General features: G+C 44.8%; 1 protein-coding gene across 2 annotated transcripts in view; it reads right to left on the reverse strand.

The window, feature by feature from the left end:
* PTCHD4 (patched domain containing 4) overlaps positions 1-21,872 on the reverse strand; it is a 125,456-nt gene extending 103,584 nt beyond the window's left edge. The window contains exon 1 of one of the 2 annotated variants that reach the window (XM_077811534.1): positions 21,447-21,872. In XM_077811534.1, coding sequence (XP_077667660.1) covers positions 21,447-21,872 — 426 coding nt within the window. Of the gene's footprint in view, positions 1-21,272 lie in introns of both variants that reach the window. The other variant, XM_077811533.1, reaches the window with a different exon arrangement.
* Between the last annotated feature and the right edge of the window lie 1,391 nt (positions 21,873-23,263).

The following is a 23,263-nucleotide window of genomic DNA, read 5'->3' on the forward strand; positions in this document are numbered from 1 at the left end:
AGAGAGTTGCTGCAGATTGCTCTTGATTGTCCCCTTGCTGGACATGTAGCAGTGGAGAGAACCTGTGATAGGGCCAAACAGAATTTCTCTTGGCCTCACATGTTTGAGGCAGGAAAGAAATACTGTGAGAGCTGTGTCTTATGCCAGAAGCCTAAGAAGTGAAAGGGACATTTGAAAGGCAGCTTTGCAGCCATTGCCCATCATTAAGGAGGTGTTTGCCAAGTGCATGCAGAAACTGTGAGACCCCTACTTAGACCTTCTAGAAATGGAAAGAAGTATATACTGGGTGTGGTGGAGTCTGTCACCAGGTACCCTGAGGCCAATGCTCTGTCTAATATTGAAGCTGAAACTGTAGCTACTGTCCTAATGACCATTTTTAGCAAAGTAGGTTTTCCTAGGAAAATCATGTCAGACCGTGGTGCAAACTTCATGCAGAGCCTCTTTCTAGAGGCATATGCCATGGCAACGGTCCATTTCAAGCAAAAAGAAAATGTAGTGGCATATCCCTTATCAAGAATAGGAAACCCTGAGGTAAATTCAGGAGGGTTGGGGACACCCCTTCCTACACCATGTTTGTACTGGGGCTGTGATGCTGCCAGACCAGGTGCCAGCTCATGCCAAGGTCCCTCTGTCTCAAATGAACACTGACAACTGCATGTCAGGAATCAGTCTGGCTCACCTGTGTATTGTTAAAATAGTTATCAATTCTAAGACTGTTTAGACTTCATTAATCTCACCTATGGCATCTGTGCCCCCTATTTTAAGGTAATATTTAAGCATTTGTATTGAAAGCCTCTGTCACTGTGTAATTCACGAGCCAGGAATGAGTTTGAAATTTAAGATTGTAATTCATTTGTGTACATATGTTTACCTGCTTTAACCTAGTAAATAACTCTTGTTGCCTTTTTCTATTTAATAAATCTGCATCTAGTTTACTATAGGATTGGCTACAAGTGTTGTCTTTGGTGTGAGTTCTAAAGTGCATTTGACATGGGGTAAGTGACTGGTCTTTTGGGCCCAGGAGTAACCTGAGTATTCCTGTGATTCTTGGTGTAAAGGACCACCTATCACATAGGTATGCTCGCCTGGTTGGCAAGACAGACTGGAGTACCCAAGGGGGCTGTCTGTGACTCTGTGTTAAGGCTGTTTAGTACCTGAGGAGTTTATACTTGATAATTGGTCGGTGAAATCTAAGTATAGCACTCACAACTAGTTTGGGGGTTGTGCCCTGCTTTCCAACAGTCTGACCTGAAGTTGGTACTCATGCTCTTGGGCCACTGCAGGGCAGCTCGACACGTAGTTCCACCAGAAATCTATTTCTTGTGATGTCGAAGCTCTCCAGATGCCCACAGAGTTAGGGGCTAAACAAGATCCAAATTTCTGCTATAAAACCTCTTTGCAAGACTTCTTGAAATACCACAAAGGAGAAAAAGGCATGACCCCATTTTTTAAACTTTCCAGTTTATCTTTAAATCCCAGATGAAGTTATAGGGGTGGGGTGAGAGTAGGGGAAGGAAGTATACAAATCTTTGTCTACATATTAAAGATGTTCTCTTTTTAAATTATTATAAGTAAGTAAACTTGGTTTAATTGAAAGGTTTTCCTGCAGTTCAGTGAAGCCAAACAAGCTCAAGAACTGGGAAGAAAAATGTACCAGAAACAAAAGGGAAATAGGCCCATCTGGTTTTATTACTCAGTCCCAGTGAAATGTAAAAGTAAACAAAAGGAGAGTAAATGATGACGAATATATTAGATTGATAATCATTTCAGTTCTTCCAGTCTAAGGTATCAATAACACAGGGAACCACTTCTTTTTAAAACTGTGTTTTATGTTGGCATGTGTCCCCTCAATTTTCACTTGGCTCTGCTCTTCCTGGTTTCTCCTGGAAGCTGAAGCAGAAATACTAAAATACCATGATAATGCTTTATCAAAAGGTGAGAAAAAAAGCAAGGAAATACTGAGAGTCAGGCAGGAAAGCATAATACGTAAGATTTCCAGAAAAAAGAGGTTTTGAGGTTAACTTTCAGCTAAGCATTGTAAAGTGTAGATGCTTATCCAAACCCAACCTTTGAACCCTCACTATAGACTCTATTAGCCTGTACTTTTTGCAGGGAGCCATCTTTTTCATGTTACCTCAGAAAGCAGCAACAGGAAATGGGCAAGGCAGCTATAATTAAGGCTGTTAACACTTCCAGCAGAAAATCTCTTTTTAGGGGATAATTAATCAGCTGTTCATTTTCTTCTTCTTTTTTTTTTGGTCTCAAACTTGGCATAGCAATACGGATTCTCTACCCAGGAGTATTCCCCGTCCCCACACACACTGGTTTTTAATGAGTTTGGCCACTTTATAATCAGAGATAGCCAAATAAAAGTCTCATTTCAGATGCCTGTTTTCACTTTCTTAACATGTATCTTGAACATTTTGGGGGGGCATTTAGACAAGTTATGGATTGTCAGAAATGTAACCAAGGCCTGTTCCTGCAGTTGGATCACCACTGCTACTCTTGCAAAGCCCTCTTAAATTCATTGAGGTCTGTGTGTATGCAAAGGTCCCTCATGTGACTCTGATTTCAGGCTTGGGGCTTTTGCTTGTACATAACCTCTTTTCAGATCACTTTTTAAGGACACACACCCTCTCTTATAAAGCCAACTATCAGCATTGTCCCTAAGGTCTGAATGGGGTGTTGTGTATCATTCTTCTACTACGTGTTTTGTGTTTGTAACCAAACAACTCACAATGTCACCCCCACCTCTGAATTTCTGAGCATTTCCCATCTTTTCTCTGGATCAAATCCTGGCCCCAACAGGAGTTTTTCCATTCACTAAACAGAGCAGGATTTCACCCTGTATCTTTCTTGTAGTGTGTAAGCTCTTTGGAGCAGGGGCCATCTTTAGTTTTGTGTCTGAGCACTGAACACGTTGCTGGTGATGAATGGTGAATGATAACATTCATTGTGTCAGGGATGGGCTCCCAAATGGAAAAGTGTGGATTGGATCTATATCCTACAGTCTATGAAATGTTCCAATCTGGAAGTTTTGTTTCAGCCCATCTCTAAGGGCCAATGCTCTGTAGGACTCAATGCACACAGGGTGATTTTGACTCCTGTAAAACAGCCAGCACAAGATCTATGCACCGCTTAAAGAAAGAGTTTTCTAGTGTTAGGGAATGACTATAGGACACAGGAGACCTGGCTTTAACACCTGCTCTTCCACAGACTTCCTGAGTGATGTGGGGCAAACCACATAGGGCCAGCTGTTTAGGTGCCTAACTTCCAACGAATCAATGGGAGTTCGGCACCGACAGACCTTTGAGGATTTGGGCCTTAACCTCTCAGTGCCTCAGTTCTCCATGTGTAAAATGGGGATGTAAGATGGGAGCCTTTCTCTGTTAGCACCTCCCCTTGTGATGAGGTGGAGCCACACCATCCCCTTGAGTCCAGATTCTGAGTTTGTCCAGTCCTTGTTCTGACCCAAGCCCTTCTGGCTCCATGGATTCTATGATAGCTTATACTATTAGAGTGCTAGGCACTGCACAGAGACTAAATAAGAGACACTCCCTGCCCCAAAGTTCTCACATTCTAAACAGACAAAGGAGGATGGAAGCAGAAACAGAAAAGTGAAGTGGTCAGGGTCCACAGCACTCCTGTGTCAGAGTCCAAAACAGAACCAAGGTCTCCTTGTCATAGTCCCAAGCCTAATCCACTGGACTACAGCATTTTAGCTTTAATATAGATTCTCTTGTTGTCCTTTGTCAAGTTACCTACACTTTCTGTCGTGGTTTCTCCATCTGAATAATTGGGATAATACTACTCTGCTTCACAGTGGGGTTGTGAAGACTAACTCGTTAAAAGAAAAGTTGTTCTCTCTTGCCACAGAGGGCAGGACAAGAGGCAGGGGGCTCAAACTACAGCATAGGAGATTTAGATTCAATCTCAGGAAAAACTTCCTAACTGTAAGAACAGTAGGACAATGAAACACACTGCCTTGGGAAGGTGTGGAAGCTCCTTCAGTGGAGGATTTCAAAAAGAGGTTGGATAGCCATGTGTTTTGGATAGTTTAGACACAACAAATCCTGACCTTTGCGATCCCTTCTAACCCTATAGTTCTAGGATAATGTTTGGCGAGAGCTCTGTCAGAGCAAACACTCACCAGTGGGCAGACAAAGCCCTTCAGTGAATTTTGTTATTTTCTGTCCAGGTTCCTAATCACTCCAAGCTCCTTTGTATAAGTTCTCTGACCCAGCTGGTGTTCCCAACTCCTCCCATTTTAATGTCATCTGTTAACTTCATTAATGTGCTATTCACTTCCACTTCCAGATAATCAATGAAGATATTAAATACGACCAGACATAACATGGATCCCTTAGGTACCCCGCTAGATCATAGAATCATAGAATATCAGGGTTGGAAGGGACCTCAGGAGGTCACCTAGTCCAACCCCCTGCTCAAAGCAGGACCAATCCCCACAAACTCCCCACAAACTTGATCCATTGCCCTTTATCATGATTCTTTGTTTAGGAGTCTTTTATCCAGTTTCCAATCCACATGACAGGCTTCCTGTGCAAGCCAATTTGAATTAATTTTTCAATTAGGATTTCCTCGCAGTTTTGTATTGGCTAGGGAACTTTGTAGGCCTTTTATGTCTCTGACTTCTTTGGTGATATGATAAAAAGGCGGGAGATGGTAATTGAAAACAGAAAAAATCTGGAACCCACTAGGACTGGATTTATCAAGCTTTTCCATAACATTCCTCCTTCAAGTTAGGAGAATACATCCAGAGCTCCCCTTAAGAGGAACAAAGAAATCGCCTTACATTATTTTTTAAGAGTTATTTTGTTTTCAGAGTAAACAAGTGGGGCCAATTCCTGACTCCCTTGAGGTTCTCCCTTAACTGTTGCTTTCACAGATTAATTTTGCATCCATATCCTGGCAGGCTACAGAACCTCCATGCACCCCCACCTACTTACTCAGGATGATTAATGTACTCTGCCAGGATCAGGAGTAATCAGCATGAGGGAAGGGTGCATGTGGGTCACAGGCAGAATAGGAAGGTCCATTCTAAAACCCATACACCACATCTTCTGACCCTAAACCCCACTCTCGGGCTCCCCTCCACAGCTCAATACATGCAATGACTGTTGTTCCTCAACTCCATGGGGTATGCAGGAGCCCTGCTGCATACATGTTTCCCCCCACATGGGTACAGAGAAGAGCCAGGTGGAATTGGCCCCACAGACAGGATAGTTTAAGGATGTAAGCCAAGATCGAGTTCACCTCAAAGGATCCCTGGAAATATGTGTTAACTACTTATGCTAAACAATCTGTTCCACCCTTGTATTTAGCTGTGACACTGAGTTACTTTCCCACACCTGAAGAAGAGCTCCATGTAAGCTCAAAAGCTTGTCTCTCTCACTAACAGAAGTTGTGCCAATAAAAAATATTACCTCACCTACCTTTCTCTCTCAGATCCTCAAAGGTTTTTATGTGTGCAGCTCCCTTTGAAATCAATTGATTTCTCAAGCTTTGCCACTCTACAAAGTTAGGAGAATGTGTTCTCCTGAGCCATACTTCATTGCACAAATTTCAGCAAAAGCAAAATCATCAACTGTCCATTCTGGGCCATTTGCTACATCCTATTTGACCATAATGCAGCAAGAGAAAATGTGTTCCCTGTTCCATATCTATTTTTCCTTCGCTTGTTATTGCCTCCTCAGGGAAAGGTTGGGGCCTCCACAAAGAAGCCAGACTCACAGTTTAAGAATGACAGTTCTAAGTATATTCAGGGCTGGTAAGAAATGACAAAAGACTCATTTCAGCCATCCTTTCTCAATGAACCTGCTGTGACAAGAACATTATGCCTATGCAATTATAAGATTTGGAATTTACACAACACTTTTTACCTTCTGGGATCCCCTCCCTCAGATGAAGAAAATGCACACAAAGAGAAAAGGTGGTAGAAGTTATAATATAACAAACCTGATTCTCCTAGGAGAAGTGTCTATAATTACATTCCCTTTGAAACTGAAGCATAATGTAATAGCTGAGGACAGTGGGGCATCCTAAGCTTGGAAAACGCCTGAATTTTCTGTGATAAATGTAAAGCTTAATGCTTGAACTAATCTTGGAGCCTAGGGAAAGAACGGGCCAGGGAGACATTCGTAAATAATCTGAAATGTTCTTGTCTCTATGCTTCTGATGGCAGCTTCTGATGTAATTTACAATGCTAAATCTGTTGTGTTCCAACTGATTCACTAGTTCCTATGTGATAGACGGAGAATCAGTAACATAAAGGAATACTAATGCTAGTGAAGGAATAAATACCAGTGGGGAAACATTAATGCTCCCAAAGAATAACACACAAATATTCCTAACAAGCAACAGCTTTTCCATATGGACACAAAAGCATGATGTGAACAACCGTTCCTGAGCATATTTCGTATTTATGATCCTTTTGCCTTTTGTGAATGTCCTTCGGAACAAAATTTCACTCAGCAGAACGTTTGTGAATGAAGGAAGTCGAGGACACAAGCAAAGCCAATTATGGCTTCTATTAGCAAAACTATAAATGAATGTTCTGTGCGCTGCTGCTCAGCTCTCCTTTGATAAAGTATTTAATTAATCAGTCACAACTCACTCTAAGAAACCATTCTGGAAAATGAAGACATGCTACGGACTTACTGCCATTAATACTTCGTTGCTAAGTGACCAGTTGAGGTTATTTGGGGTGCAGGAAAGGGTGCTGTAGGGTGAAGACTCTGGCACCTTCCTGCCTGGGGAAGTTGGATAATGAGAATGAAATGACATTAACAGCACCTTTTGTCTCAAAGGGACTACAGAGTGCTTTACAACCATTAATTCATACAGAAACTATATGCTGGGATCACACAGCACAACAGGAAATGCAGCCACCTTTTTTGGAGGGAAAACAATAATAATATGCAACTGATAGCATGGTCCAGAGGCCAGGTTGTTCGACTCAGGTTCCATTCTTGGCTCTAGTATGTGGGGCGGGGCAAGACCCTTCACTTCTCTGCACTCTTGTTTCCCCTTCTATCTGTCTTGTCTATTTATACTGTTAAGTTGTTCAGGGCAGGGATGGACTCTTACACTGTGTTTGCACAGCTCCTAGCTGTGCAAACACCTCTAGGTAGCCCTGTAATTAGAGCTGGGCAGAGGATAGAAATTCTGTTTGCTGAAGGATTTTGAAATTTGGCTTCATTTCGAATCAGAGCATTTCAAAATTCTCCACAAGGGAAAATGCTGGAAAACAACATACATTTCTGATCCATCAACATGTTTCAGTTTAGACTTTTTTATTAGGGCTGTCGATTAATCACAGTTTTGATCGTACTGTTAAACAATACCATACCAATTGAAATGTATTCAATATTTTGGACCGTTTCTTTTCCATTTTCATATATATTGTATTCTGTGTTGTAACTGAAATCAAAGTGTATATTATTTTTGCTTAAAATATTTGCACTGTAAAAATGATAAACAAAAGAAATAGCTTTCAGAGTAGCAGCCGTGTTAGTCTGTATCCGTAAAAAGAAAAGGAGGACTTGTGGCACCTTAGAATCATAGACTATCAGGGTTGGAAAGGACCTCAAGAGGTCATCTAGTCCAACCCCCTGCTCAAAGCAGGACCAATCCCCAATTTTTGCCCCAGATCCCTAAATGGTCCCCTCAAGGATTGACCTCACAACCCTGGGTTTAGCAGACCAATGCTCAAACCACTGAGCTATCCCTCCCCTTAGCGACTAACAAATTTATTTGAGCATAAGCCTTCGTGAGCTACAGCTCACTTCATTGGACGCATACAGTGGAAAAATACAGTGGGGAGATTTTATATACACAGAGAACATGAAACAATGAGTGTTACCATACAGACTGTAATGAGAGTGATCAGGAAAGGTGAGCTATTGCCAGCAGGAGAGCAGGGGTGAGGGGGGCGGGGAACCTTTTGTAGTGATAATCAAGGTGGGCCATTTCAAGCACTTTATAAGAACAGTGGGAGGGAAAATAAACAAGGGGAAATAGTTTTACTTTGTGTAATGACACATCCACTCCCAGTCTTTATTCAAGCCTAAGTTAATTGTATCCAGTTTGCAAATTAGTTCCAATTCAGCAGTCTCTCCTTGGAGTCTGTTTCTGAAGTTTTTTGTTGAAGAATTGCCACTTTAAGGTCTGTAATCGAGTGACCAAAGAGATGCCCCATCATCTCAGGTATTGGCACCCTGACAGCAGGATTGTCTGGCTATGTAGACTCCCTCCTCAGGCCCTACGCTACCAGCACTCCCAGCTATCTTCGAGATGCCACTGACTTCCTGAGGAAACTACAATCCATCGGTGATCTTCCTGAAAACACCATCCTAGCCACTATGGATGTAGAAGCCCTCTATACCAACATTCCACACAAAAATGGACTACAAGCCGCCAGGAACAGTATCCCCAATAATGTCACTGCAAACCTGGTGGCTGAACTTTGTGACTTTGTCCTCACCCATAACTATTTCACATTTGGGGACAATGTATACCTTCAAATCAGCGGCACTGCTATGGGTACCCACATGGCCCCACAGTATGCCAACATTTTTATGGCTGACTTAGAACAACGCTTCCTCAGCTCTTGTCCCCTAATGCCCCTATTCTACTTGCACTACATTGAGGACATCTTCATCATCTGGACCCATGGAAAAGAAGCCCTTGAGGAACACCACCATGATTTCAACAATTTCCATCCCACCATCAACCTCAGCCTGGATCAGTCCACACAAGAGATCCACTTCCTGGACACTATGGTGCTAATAAGCAATGGTCACATAAACACCACCCTCTACCGGAAACCTACTGACCGCTATTCCTACCTACATGCCTCCAGCTTGCATCCAGACCACACCACACGATTCATTGTCTACAGCCAAGCTCGACGATACAACGGCATTTGCTCCAACTCCTCAGACAGAGACAAACACCTACAAGATCTCTATCAAGCATTCTTACAACTACAGTACCCACCTGCTGAAGTGAAGAAACAGATTGACAGAGCCAGAAGAGTACCCAGAAGTTACCTACTACAGGACAGGCCCAACAAAGAAAATAACAGAACACCACTAGCCATCACCTTCAGTCCCCAACTAAAACCTCTCCAATGCATCATCTAGGATCTACAACCTATCCTGAAGGATGACCCATCACTCTCACAGATCTTGGGAGACAGGCCAGTCCTTGTTTACAGACAGCCCCCCAACCTGAAGCAAATACTCTCCAGCAACCACACACCACACAACAAAAACACTAACCCAGGAACCTATCCTTTCAACAAAGCCCGTTGCCAACTGTGTGCACATATCTATTCAGGGGACACCATCATAGGGCCTAATCACATCAGCCACACTATGAGAGGCTCGTTCACCTGCACATCTACCAATGTGATATATGCCATCATGTGCCAACAATGCCCCTCTGCCATGTACATTGGCCAAACTGGACAGTCTCTACGTAAAAGAATAAATGGACACAAATCAGACATCAAGAATTATAACATTCAAAAACCAGTTGGAGAACACTTCAATCTCTTTGGTCCCTCGATTACAGACGTAAAAGTTTTAATTCTTCAACAAAAAGCTTCAAAAACAGACTCCAAGGAGAGACTGCTGAATTGGAACTAATTTGCAAACTGGATACAATTAACTTAGATTTGAATAAAGACTGGGAGTGGATGTGTCATTACACAAAGTAAAACTATTTCCCCTTGTTTATTTGCCCTCCCAATGTTCTTGTAAAGTGCTGGAAATGGACCACCTTGATTATCACTACAAAAGGTTTCCCCCCCTGCCCCTGCTCTCCTGCTGGTAATAGCTCACCTTTCCTGATCACTCTTGTTACAGTCTGTATGGTAACACCCATTGTTTCATGTTCTCTGTGTATATAAAATCTCCCCACTGTATTTTTCTGTATGCATCCGATGAAGTGAGCTGTAGCTCTCGAAAGCTTATGCTCTAATAAATTTGTTAGTCTCTAAAGTGCCACAAGTACTCCTTTTCTTTTTAAAAGAAATAGTATTTTTCAATCCACCTCATACAAGTACTGTCCTGCAATCTCTTTGTCCTGAAAGTGCAACTTACAAATGTAGATTTTTTTGTTACATGACTGCATTCTAAAACAAAACAATGTAAAACTTCAGAGCCTACAAGTCTACTCAGTCCTTCTTCTTGTTCAGCCAATCGCTAAGACAAACAAGTTTGTTTACATTTAAGGGAGATAATGCTGCCCTCCTGTTATTTACAATATCACCAGAAAGTGAGAACAGGCATTTGCATGGCACTTTTATAGCCGGCATTGCAAAGTATTTACGTGCCAGATATGCTAAACATTCCTATGCCCCTTCATGCTTTGGCCACCATTCCAGAGGACATGCTTCCATGCTGATGACTCTCATTAAAAAAAAGTGTTAATTAAATTTCAGACTGAATGCCTTGGGGGAGAATTGTATGTCCCCTGCTCTGTTTTACCTGCATTCTGCTATATATTTCCTGTTATAGCAGTCTCGGATGATGACTCAGCACATTGTTCATTTTAAGAACACTTTCACTGAAGATTTGACAAAACGCAAAGAAGGTACCAATGTGAGATTTCTAAAGATAGCTACAGCACTCGACCCAAGGTTTAAAAATCTTAAGTGCCTTCCAAAATCTGAGAGGGATGAGGTGTGGAGCATGCTTTCAGAAGTCTTAAAAGAGCAATGCTCTAATGCAGAAACTACAGAACCTGAACCACCAAAAAAGAAAATCAACCTTCTGCTGGTAGCATCTGACTCAGATAATGAAAAGGAACATGCATCGGGCTGCACTGCTTTGGATTGTTATCAAGCAGAATCCGTCATCAGCATGGACGCATATCTTCTGGAATGGTGGTTGAAGCATGAAGGGACATGTGAATCTTTAGCACATCTGGCACGTAAACATCTTGCGATGCCGGCTACAACAGTGCCATGAAAACACCTGTTCTCACTTTCATGTGACCTTGTAAACAAGAAGCAGGCAGCATTGTCTCCTGAAAATGTAAACAAACTTGTTTGTCTGAGCGTTTAGCTGAACAAGAAGTAAGACTGAGTGAACTTGCAGGCTCTAAAATTTTACATTGTTTTATTTTTGAATGCAAGTTTTTTTGTACATAATTCTACATTTGTAAGTTCAACTTTCATGATAAAGAGATTGCGCTACAGTACTCATATTAGGTGAATTGAAAAATACTATTTCTTCTGGTTTTTTTACAGTGCAGATACTTGTAATCAAACATAAATATTAAGTGAGCACTGTACACTTTGTATTCTGTGTTGTAATTGAAATAAATATATTTCAAAATGTAGAAAACATCCAAAAATATTTAAATAAATGATACTCTATTATTGTTTAACAGTGCGATTAATCACAATTAATTTTTTTAATTGCGCAGTTAATCATGATTGATTTTTTAATTGCTTGACAGCGATAATTTTTATACTACATTATCAGATATAATATGAAACTACATTTCAAAAATCTAAATGAGACATCATTGGAAATTAAACATGACAATGTTTCATTCATAAAATGTTCAAATGGGATGTTTTGACATTGTCAAAACTTTTCTGAGGTAGAAGGGGTGGTTCTGCTAAAACAAAATGTGGGCATAAATTGACATGATTTCACGAAGAGTTTCAAGTTCAGCAGAACTGAATTTTCTGACAGAAAATGTTTTTGCCCAAGTGTTTCTGACCAGCTCTATCAGTAATATAAATATAGCATGGTCCAGTCTTCAATGTTCCAGCCAATGCCCTTCCCAATCACAGCCTCCCACATACCAGCCATTACTAATGCTCTCTAGCTTTACACCCTGCACACTAGATATCTTTATATTGCTTTGGGGGAGGCTTACCCTTTTGTACCCATCTCATTCACAGGCATTTTCTGGTTCTCATTTGTATTTGTGCAGCATTACGGAGAACTTGGGCTGGCTGCATTTGTTAATCTCCGCTACGAGTACAAAGACATTTTTCTTTGTAATTCACGCAACTGCATAGCCTCAGTGTGAGTGGAGCTGCAAGCTAACCCCCTTGAGCCACTCCTGAGCTGGTTCCTCAACAGGGCATGCTCTCTGAGGTCCCATTTTGGGATGAGATGTAAAACCGACGTCCTGATGCCTCAGTATCATTAAAGACCTCGAAGCACTTTTCATGAGGCACCTAGTCCTGTTCCCCAATGTCCTAATCCAATATTAACTTGAGGGTCATTCAGGCCTAGTAGACATTGGCCTGCATTGGGACCACTTCAGAGACACCTCACCTCAGGAACATGTCAAAGAGAAATTCTGCCAGCTAGAGTTCCTTAGGGCTCAGGCACAGTGCTTTCCCTGCTCCCTCCTCAGCATGCTGAATTCCACCCCCACATGCCTGCCCAGATGCTTCTTCCTTGTCCATGATCCTCATGGTGTGAGCCTTGCACACCAGAGTGCAATAAGAAGGAGAACACAGGGGACTTCAATAGTGTCTAGCTGCTAGGCAGAGATATAAGGGGAGCAGGAACTTCTTAGTCATAGAATTTAAGGCTAGAAGGGACCAGTAGATCATCTACTCTGACCTCCTGTATATCACAGACCACCAATACCATCCTCCCAGGAAGTGACCCGTCCATTTGTACTCTCCCTGTCCACATAAGCTCCTCCTTTCATTTCTGTTACACGTGGCACCTTCACTTCATGTCCGAAGCTGTTGTGTAGCTTTTTGCTATCTGTTGTTTAAAACAAGAGCTGCTTTTCAGCCCTGAAGGTGTAACCTTTCTGAAGTGCACAGAATGACTCTCGCTGTTCGCTCAATTGGTGTGCATGGAGGTTTGGGATTCATTGGGATAAAAGGCGCTGTGTACAAACACAAGACCATGGTCTGAAATGAGCTTTTTCCTCCTCTCAGAAAAACAGATGTTGGGCTCATTCTCTTCCACTTCTGCAACCGTAATGGTGCAGTGCCTCTCTCGTACTACATGGTAAGACAGGTTTCAGAGTAGCAGCCGTGTTAGTCTGTATTCGCAAAAAGAAAAGGAGGACTTGTGACACCTTAGAGACTAACCAATTCGCAAAAAGAAAAGGAGTACTTGTGGCACCGGTTAGTCTCTAAGGTGCCACAAGAACTCCTTTTCTAGATGGTAAGACTAATGCATCTTTTGTTCTTAGCACAGTATTTTTTAAATGCCCGGCACACATCATAGAGCGAGACAGGTGGGTGAGGGCATATCTTTTATTGGCCCAACTCAAAGCGGAACCAGATCCTACCGGAACAACAGATGCAAAACCTGCAGCCATATCTCCACAGCTGTAATGATCAAAGTCCCCGGGAGCTCCCCGTCGACAATGAGTGAGGATAGGTCTCCCACTGACAGAGCACTGTGCACACTACCACTTATGTCAGCAAAATGTATGTCGCTCAGGGGTGTGTTTTTTCACACCCTTGAGTGATGTAAGTTTTGCCAACATAAGTGACAGTGTCAACATGGCCTGACTTAGCTCCCCAGACTTGAAAAAGAGCTCTGTGTAAGCTGAACTGCTTGTCTCTCTTACCAACAGAAGTTGGGCCAATAAAAGGTATCACCTCACCCACTTTATCTCTCTAATATCCTGGGAGCAACATGGCTACCACAACACTGCATACGGCCCATGGCTTATCAACTATTTCATTTTCTTATTTCTTAATTAAGCAAGATGTGCATGATCTCACATGCACACACAGAATAATCAGAAACAGAAGACTATATGAGTATTCTTTTTTTTTTCTAGCTTCCTTCCCCCCAGCTGCCCCTTATCCCCTCAGTGTACACACCATACATCCAAGTATCAGCTAATGTCCATTTTCCACGCTCGCGGTCAACTCTTCTTATCCTTAGTCTGAGCTGCTAAAGCACCTTTCCTCTGGCTGGCAAGTTCAGACACATGGCCTCCACTAAGACTCATGGTTAGTGTTTTCTATAGATTTACCAGCAAGGTGTTTTTTGGAATCAGTTCTCAGTCCCACCACTAGAGAGCAAATCCATCAACTCCGTAGTGTGTCCCACCTCCACCGGCACAGAAAAGGGAATCCTGGAGCTTTCACTCTTCTGCATGGCAACACAATGCATTCTGCTCCTGGATGATTAACTCAGACACCACTAGGCAGGACTTTGAAATGGATTTGAAATACTGGTATATACCACACCCATGCTTACACAGTAACACATCTGCATTCCTTTCATCCTGACAATGGTTTTACCTTGCCAATAGCTTACCAGAGCACATACTTTTTATGCTTAAAGGCAGGGTAAGGAGAACTAGAACCCTATAAGTATAAGCAGAGTTACTCTCATACTTATAGAGTGTACAAGTCACTAGGCTAATGCTTGCATTACCAATGCCCAATGTGAAACAGCTCTTTGCAGAATCCTGAGCAGGATCAAACCAAGCACTTATATCTGGTGTTTACTAAACATTATAGACAAGAGTCTACTGTCTATGGAGGAGCAGCGGGACCAGGGATCTAGTCATGTGGACACAGCTTTCCATTTCTAGTCACTGGCTCAAATCCAGCCCAGACCAGGTTGTTGTTCCTTTTTTGTAACCTGTGGCACTCATTATTATAGCATATTATTATGAATAATAATACCTGGCTCTTATATGGTACTTTTCATCAGTAGCTCTCAAAGCAGGTCACTATCATTATCCCTATTTTACAGATAGGGAAAGTGAGACACTGAACAGTGAAGTGACTTTCCCAAGGTCACTCAGCAGGCTAGTGGATGAGCTAGGATGAGAACTGAGGTCTCCTGAATCCCAATCTAGTACTTTATCCACTAGGCCACACTCCCTCCCCATTACAGACCCTCCCTGCCACAAAGAGATTACTGGCTAAAGAGATAATACAATAGATGGAAAGGGAAACTGAGGCCTAAAGAGGTGAAGCAACTTGCCCAAGGTCACATAATAAGTCAGTGGCAGAGATGGGACTTGAACACGTCTCCAAGGCCAGTGGCCAAACCACTAGAGCACACAGCCTTGCACTGCCTGGTGCTATATTATTTGTCAGATACCAGTAAGACCTTTGAGACAAGGTCCTTTTTTCCTACATACCTGCAAAGTACATATTGTATTTAAAAAACAATAATAAGGTGAACTATTGTCATAATATATTTGGCATCAGTTAGCATCCTGGTTGCCAGACAGAGAAAGACCAAGGACTGAGTCAACATGAAGACTAAAATGGTCCCAAAAGTTTGTCCTTCCAGAACAGGGCTAACGTATTCCAGCAGGTCTTGCATTGCCACAACCCATGCTATCAATAAACAGAGAATTTTAGTCTTCACAGCTGTCACTCTAGCAACTAATTTGAACTTTAAAGGGAAAGAAATGAGTCATAAATACACGGAGCAGGTGAAATCCAGCCATGGTATGACAACAATGAAATTTACTCCAGAGATGTGATTGAAACAATATGTTTGTAACAAAACAGTTCTGTCTGGAAAAAGCTATGGTTAAAAGAAAACTCTGGAAACTATGCTCCACTCTGTGTGTTTCTCTCTAGTACAACAGTGCTCCTTTATTTTGTACAGCTCCTTTCGTACACTACTAAGCAGTGACAATTAATGTAATCAAGACACGGGAACGCTCATTATCCAGTACACAGAGTTATGAGCAAGAAAAGCACTTGCTAAAGCACTTAGAGTGTGAGTATCAAAATGCCACATCCTCCCTCGCACTGAATTTGGTAAAAATACTAAAATTATGGGCCTAATTCTTGGGTCCATTTCAGCGGCTTAACCAGTTTCTTCAGGATTCCCTATGCATAAAGGGGAACCCTGGGTGGTGCACTACCAGTGTAGGGTCTCTATGGCATCCCTCCTCCTGGCCCCTGGCATAGGTGGCCTCCCTGAGAGAAAGGGGGTATGTCTGGAGCATCCCTTTACCCCAAAAATGGAACAGCCCCTTGGAGTCTTATTTAGAGCAGCCCTGGGATTGCCGGAGCATAATTGTTACCTTTGATCCAGGTTACATTTCTCCACATCGGATCTCAGTCAGCATTGCGTATCTGGCCTCTCTCTCTTCTAGGGCACGAAGCTGGACTAACCTACCCAAGAAAAAGGCCTGGCCTAATCTATGATCCTGTGATGTCTTGAAACAGGTAGGGAATTTCATAAATTAGGGGTTTGTTACAGGAGTGGGTGGGTGAGATTCCATGGCCTGCGTTGTGCAGGAGGTCATACTAGACGATCATAATGGTCCCTTCTGACCTTAAAGTCTATGATTCTATGATTCATCTTTGTATCTGTTTTGTTGCACAAACTGACCCCTATCCTATCCTCCTCGGCTTCCCCCCAGAAATGCTTATTACCTGAATCCAGCAGTAAGGCTGCTTGACCATTTGGCACTATTGCACTTCAGGATATGTAACTGCCGTAGCATCTACCAGCAGGGGCAGAATTAACCTGCTACAGACACCACCGCTGCCAAACTGAGCTGCCCTCACATGCCAGCAGGTTCTAACATTGTGAGAAGTGTGGACATTCTCAGCCTCTTTGATCAAATACCAGAGGGGTTAAAGTTAGTGCTGCAAACATGCCGAAAGGCAGGTTGAAGAGCAGATGTGGGTTTTTTTTAAGTTTTCCCAATCTCTAGAGCCTAAGGAGAACTTAAGTGAAGTTACTTGCTGTTGCCAGCAAACGGTCCACCTCCCACTTTCATGCCCTTCCTCGAAACACCTTGATCCAAAAGGATGAGATTAAAACTGTTCCCTGCCTCTGTCCTTCCTCTTCTGAGCCCAGGATCCCCTCCCAACTCAGATTTTGTTGTGATGATTTGATTTATACAGCAGCTGCCACGAGCCTCAAAGCACGTTACAGAATTCGAAGGTGTGGGGCTCAGCTGAGCCTGAGGGTACCAGGCGCACTATGCAGCTGCACTACCCTAGGGGAACTGTTGGGGGAGGGACAGTGCCTTGGGGAAGCCCAATGCTTGGAGCTCCCAGGCAACCAGGAGAAGCCTGCAAGTTGTACCATTCCTTAGGATGGAGCAACGTGTTCAGCTCTTTTTGCCTGGGGCCATGCTCTCCTCTCCACCCCTTCGCAGTGGCTTGGGCCCCCGGAATCACAGGAAGTCCTTTGGAAACAGCAGGCAAGGGAGATTCCTGATACACAGTTGGAGCTGAGCTCTTTTCACAGGATGGCGATTAGCGGTGCCTCGGGAGCTGCTGAGTGCTGAGCATGTGGAAATCTGGCTCCACAGCAGGACCCATAGCATTTTGAAACCATTTAGGGTTATGAAGTGAGCACTGTCTTGAGCAATGGAGGAGATAGGGAGGTTGAACTCAATCACCCATACAACACTCCACTTAACTGAGTTTACAGTTATCAGAATGGCTGCTTTATGGGGAACTAATCTAGCCTAGTGATCAGAAATGACTAATACATAACTGAGGGCAGGGTTGCCAAAAATCTGTTTAATGAGGAACCATTTGACCAGTGCCAAGTAGTTAAATGATGTTTAATCTGGTGTTAAATAGGTAAGAAATTCTAAGACAGAGTCTTTTGATAGAGAAATTGGAAAACAAAGATACAAAGAAAACAACGAAGTAACATTCCATGCTTGTATTTCTATCCAGTTTAATATTTTATTTCATTTTAAATATTCTCATTTTTAATTGCGCCTTCTCCTAATTGGGAAAGGAAGTTAATTGGGACAATGGCAGCTTACTGTGGGAGTCAGGGGATCCAGGTTGGATTTCCTGCTCTGCCACAGAGTTCCTGTGTGAGCTTGGGCAACTCACTTATACCCAGATCCTCAAAGGGATGTAGGCACCCAAGTCCCACTGGGACCTGGGCCTTAGACTCTCAGTGACTCCATTCTCCCTTTGTAAAATGGGGATGATAGCACTGCCCTATCTGCCAGAAGTGTTGTGAAGAGAATAAATATGGTAAAGAATGTGAGGCCCTCAAATACTACAGTAGGGGTGTGGACACGTAAAAACGACTTCATGCAAGCGACTGAATAGGAAAATCCCAGCTCTTTGCTTGTACCTCCCAGGCTGTCTGGTGCTGCTTCTTAACAATTTTACCCAGCTGCTTCCAGAACAGACAGACCATACCACTGAGACTGTTCACTGAGATGGAGCAAAATCCCGCTCAAATTATTCACACAAAACGACCACTGAAGCCCATGGATTTGGCAAGAGTTGACTCATTGTCAACCCTTAACTCAGACTGAAAAAGCAAGGCCCGCTGGTGGCTGGACTCATCAGTAGAAAGGGATGGAAATTTGTGCTGTTCACAAGGGTCTGTTTGACAGAGATTACAGGGACCACCGATAAAACCAAACCCTGCTTGCATCTGAGGAAGATCATCATTCAAGTTCTCAGGCAAACTCGGGCTGGCACACACCTATTGGCCGCAACAGAATAAAGACACTGGGGACATCTTTCCAGTTCACAGACAAGTGGTATAATTTTTACAAGCGATCTGGCCAATCTGAGGAGTGATCACAGAGCCCTACCTGTAATCACTGCCCAGGGAAAAGTCCATTGGCACCAACAGGCTAAAACCTAATGTCCTTTCTCCCGTTGGCTTCAGCTTCGTTGGCTGCCCTGGAAGTTTACAGGAGTAGGAGGCTGGGCTGTGAGTACAACAGGGGAGCAGGATCCAGTTTGGTGTGGGGGGTTTAGCTCTCCATTGTTCAGTATTCGGTAAGCTGGGTCACATCACAGCCTGCTTACTTCACTGTTTCACTGAAAAGCAATAAAAAAAATAGAAACCCCCCCAGCCCTCTGACAATGTGCTAGATAATCACGTTGGGACCAGGCTCCTCAGGCATTGTTCTCCCATGCTGAACATCCAGGCAGTGATCTAGCTAAGTGGACAAGTATACAAAGTGTTTGTTTGTAAACACACACTGACCACTCAAGAGCTATCCTCACAGGGCTAGATTGTCCCAGCCCTTCCTCCTATGTGCCCGGGAGTCTGAGGAAGCAAAGGCACTGCTGGTCCCAAATCAGCCTTGCTCAGATTGTGACTCTGGGGCAGCAGTGGCTACTCAGTCCATACTCTCCCACTGCAAGCCAGTGAGTAGGGAGGGTGGAAAGGAAGCAGAGGGAGTAGCAGCTGGCTTTTCTCCCATCTTACCAGCAGGCCAAAGTAACTGGGCACCCAGTCGTAGAGTCAGTTGCTCCATGAAAGGGGGTGAAGTGCCTACTATAGAACAAGGTGGCAGAGGAGGAATTATGGCTCTGAGTCCACCAGCTCCCTAGTTTGCTCCTGGGATGGCACAGCGATGCACCACCCATCACTCAGGGCTAGCTGGCGGTTACAACCCAGCCCTTGATGAGAAAGAGAACCAGCACCGACAAACTGCACTTCTGAGGGACCATGAACTTTGCCCACGAAGGATTGTTTAAAGCTGTCTCAGAAACACTGGGAACACTCTTCTTCCACAGTAGTTAGCCCAGTGGGTTTTTTCAGCGTTTCACTAATACAAATAACAAGCAATTACAATAATTAATTCACTTTATTCTAATACAATCAGTCAGGGATTCTGGTTTCCCACAGCCAAGTACTGACGAGTGAATAGAAAGCTCCTGCCCCCTGCCCTGTCCAAGTTTAAAGCTAGAGACTAAGGAGCATAAATTCCTTCTCCTGAGAAATGCTGAGCACCTGGCAACTTCCTTGGAGTTAAAGATGCTTGGCAGGTAGGGAGCGTCTCTCAGGGTCAGGCCTTTCGGCTCTGCGAAAGTCCTTACCAGTGTTTAGAATTCATTCATTACATGTATTTGGCTCAGTCACTAGCAGATGGCAATTTTTATTTTTTTCCTTATTTATTTTTAGAGCAGGAACTCTGGACATCTTCTGGGAAAGAGAGACAGCAGATCACCCTGACCTCCTTTTGCCAAGCTCAGTTAGATGTCCCTAGGGTTCTCTCAGAGCAGCGCTTACACAAATAAGGACATTTTTTCAACTTCACACAACCCTAATTCAACTCCAGCGACCACCTCTCTCCTGTTACGAAATGTTTTTTTGACACAGGAGACAGTGTTGAACCAAATTCTTAGATAGTTTTTACTGAAACAAAACACCCAATAAGGTACTCTCTTTCAGACTGTAAACTCTTTGGGGCAAGGACGGCCTTACCTTGGTGTCTTGTATAGTTATCAATAAATAAGAAATAAAAAGTAAGGGCAGAGTAATAACTTCAGGGTCTGGCCAGTAGTTACAAAAATCTCTACCATCCTCCACACCCCAGGATGCGTGTCTTCCAATGAAAGGCAGAAACAAAAATCCACTAGAAGCCTCAACGTCTTAGAAGAAAGACCGTAAGACATTTTTTTCCTTTTGTGGGATTACACCTGACCCATGAGTAACTATGCGCTAGGTAATTCTGTGACACTTGACGAGGTAACTCCTGCAGATAATGCAATGCCTCCTGGAGGAGTCACATTGGCAGTAATCCCTGAAACTTCTCTCACCAGCCTCCTGAAGACCTTACATCTTATTTGCTCTGAGCAGACAAGTTCTATTAATCAACAACCAGCCTAGAAAACCCACCAGAGGTGAAAACACTATGTAGGGGGAGGTAGCGTTAAAATGGGCAGGTGTTTTGGGCTGAGTGTATATTACTTCCATTGGCGAGACTGAAACTTAGTTAGCCTTTTGCCTTGTTTTGCCTTTGCTGGAAACCTCTTGTTGATGGGATTCATCCAGTACTCCAGCCCAGCAGTCAGTGGCAGTGCTAATTATTTTCACACTGGGAGAAAATGTCCACCCCTTCCTATGCATGCAGGTAAAGAAGAAAAAGAAAAGCCAGGACACCTGGAATCAATACAGTACAAATCCTCTGCTGTTCCTACCACACCTTCAGAGTCAGTGAGAGACCATGTTAAAGGTGGATGATTCTGGCATGCCAGCTGGGGACTGTAGATAGGGAATCAAGATACATTTGCACCCCAGCTCTCAATGATCAATCCCCACAAACTGTGATCGATCTCCCATCCCCACACACACCCCATGCCCTGCTCTGATGGATTAACCCTTAAAGATACTAGGGCAGGGTCTCACGCTGGTTCCTTCCTTGAATGCTTCTCATCATTAGTTCCCCTCAACCCACAGCCTCCCCGCCCCTGAAAGGAAATGCATCCCTTTTAATGCTTCATATTTTGGTTCCCTGGTTGCTGTTTAGGACAAGAAATGAACTGCTGCCTCTTTAATTGGCAAAAGCATGCAGCAAGAGCATACCTTTAATTTAGTGTTGGGATAGCTCACTTGCACCCTGGCTGTTGTCTTATTGGAGAGGGCAGCCTGCCTCAGATCCTCTAGCACTGAAATAATATCATCCAGCACGCATTTCTTATCCTGATTGCTCAACACACACAGATGGGGAAAAGTATAATTATAGCCTTTGTAGTTCACCTTCATTTCCAGCACGGCTCGGTGGATCTGCAGGATCACATCAGCCTGATGCAAAATATTGCCTCCTGGTTTGGAGAGGAGGATCACCCTGCCATACCTCCCCGGGGTGTGCAAGTCCGAATAGAGCTGGCTTTTGGACTGCTCCAGGGGGAAAAGGCTACTGGCTAAGCTCCGCTCGATCTTGGCCAGGCTGTGGCTGGGGGCTACCAGCGTCTCCAGGTCCCTTTCCGCCTGGAAGCGGTTGAGCAGGCTGAAGCCGAAGATGATGGTCAGGACTGCGGGCAGGGTGAGGAAAAACACCGGGTGCCTGCTCACGAACAAGCCCAGCTTGTAGCAAAACGACTGGAGCCCTCTGTGGATCACCTGCCGCAGCATCCTCCACCACATCCAGCTTGCAGATGCTCCCGGGCGTCTTCGAAAGCACATGTGACATGTGTGGCTCCTTGCCCCCCTTCCCGCCCGGTTCCCCCTTCCTCCCCCTCCCGCCCCCCACTCCCACTACTCCTTTGCAGGACTGCAGCAAGGCAGCCCGCGATCGATCCGTGGGGCGCGCGCGCGCGCGCGTGGGGAGGGGCGCGGGGGGCAGGGTGGCGCCCGGGTTATTTCCCCCCTCTAGCTCCCCCAGCTAAGCAGCATCGCCCCCCTTCCCGGCCCCCTTCTCGCCACGGAGGCTCCGGCATTGTGCTGGGGTCGGCCCTGGCTCTGCAGTACCGGAGCGCTCCCGCTCCCCTCCACCCCGAGGGAGAGCCTCGCTCGCCATGTGCCCCGGCGGTGGAACTGGGGGGGGGGGGGATGGCTGCGGGCGGGCGGGGAGGGGGGGGGGTCTATTTTTAGTGCGTTTTCCAGCAGGGTCACACGAGGCAGGGGGCTGGGGGGGGGTGTGAGAGAGAGAGAGAGAGAGCGGGAGGGATCCCAGGGAAATGAATGATCCTCGGGAATTAATAGCAGAGGGGGGAGGGCGTGGGGGGGTGCCTGGGATCCCCCATTCACCTCTAGGGAATTGCGCTCTGGCGGCAAGAGGCGGCTGCGGCTGCATTTGAAGGTCTCCCGGGCCACGCCAGGCTGGGGGGCGCGCTCCGCTTCTCGCCCCGCGGCTTGCCGGGGATGCGGGGCCGGGGAGCCGCAGCTGCGGGCTGGCTGCCGGGACTTCTGCTTGGGACAGCGGGGCCTCTCTGGGGGACACGGCGAGCGGAGAGGGCGAGGTCCAAGGGGCTCCGGGTTCCCAGTTTGGGAAGTGATGGTGGGGGCATGGCCCGCCCTGCCCATTGTGCCCGGTGAAAGCCGGTCCCATCGCTGCTCTGTCCCGCAACACCCTGCGTTAGAACCCTGACCCGCAGTTGCTTTGTTTCCAATGTGTGTGTGTGTGTGTGTGGGGGGGGGTGTTAAACAGATTATCTCCCCCCCCCTCGCCATTTGCACTAATATAAATGTAGCTTCCCAAGCAGGGGCTGCCCCACAGATCAGCTGAGGAAAGCCACAACTGGGGGAGAGGGGAAACAGATCCCGACTGCAATCACCTGAAACAGAGCGCACGAGTGCAGTGTTTGTCAACCTCGGCGATACCAGGGACTGGCTTGCAGCCTTCCTAAACTCTGTCAGGGACCAGCGCAGGTCCCTCGACCGGTTGTTGAGAGACACTGGACTAGAAGATCCATACACCTAACAAAGGAATTTCCTAAAACTAGACACTAATTACCAGCCCCTTCAAGAATAACAACCCAACCGAGGCTATAGGAAGGACAATACCCCAGAAAAAAAACTCTCCAAAATATAGCCACAGACAAGACATTGCATAAGAGCAGAGGATTCGTTTATCC

The sequence above is a fragment of the Eretmochelys imbricata genome, chromosome 3, assembly GCF_965152235.1.
Source record: "Eretmochelys imbricata isolate rEreImb1 chromosome 3, rEreImb1.hap1, whole genome shotgun sequence".
NCBI classification, from domain to species: domain Eukaryota; kingdom Metazoa; phylum Chordata; order Testudines; family Cheloniidae; genus Eretmochelys; species Eretmochelys imbricata.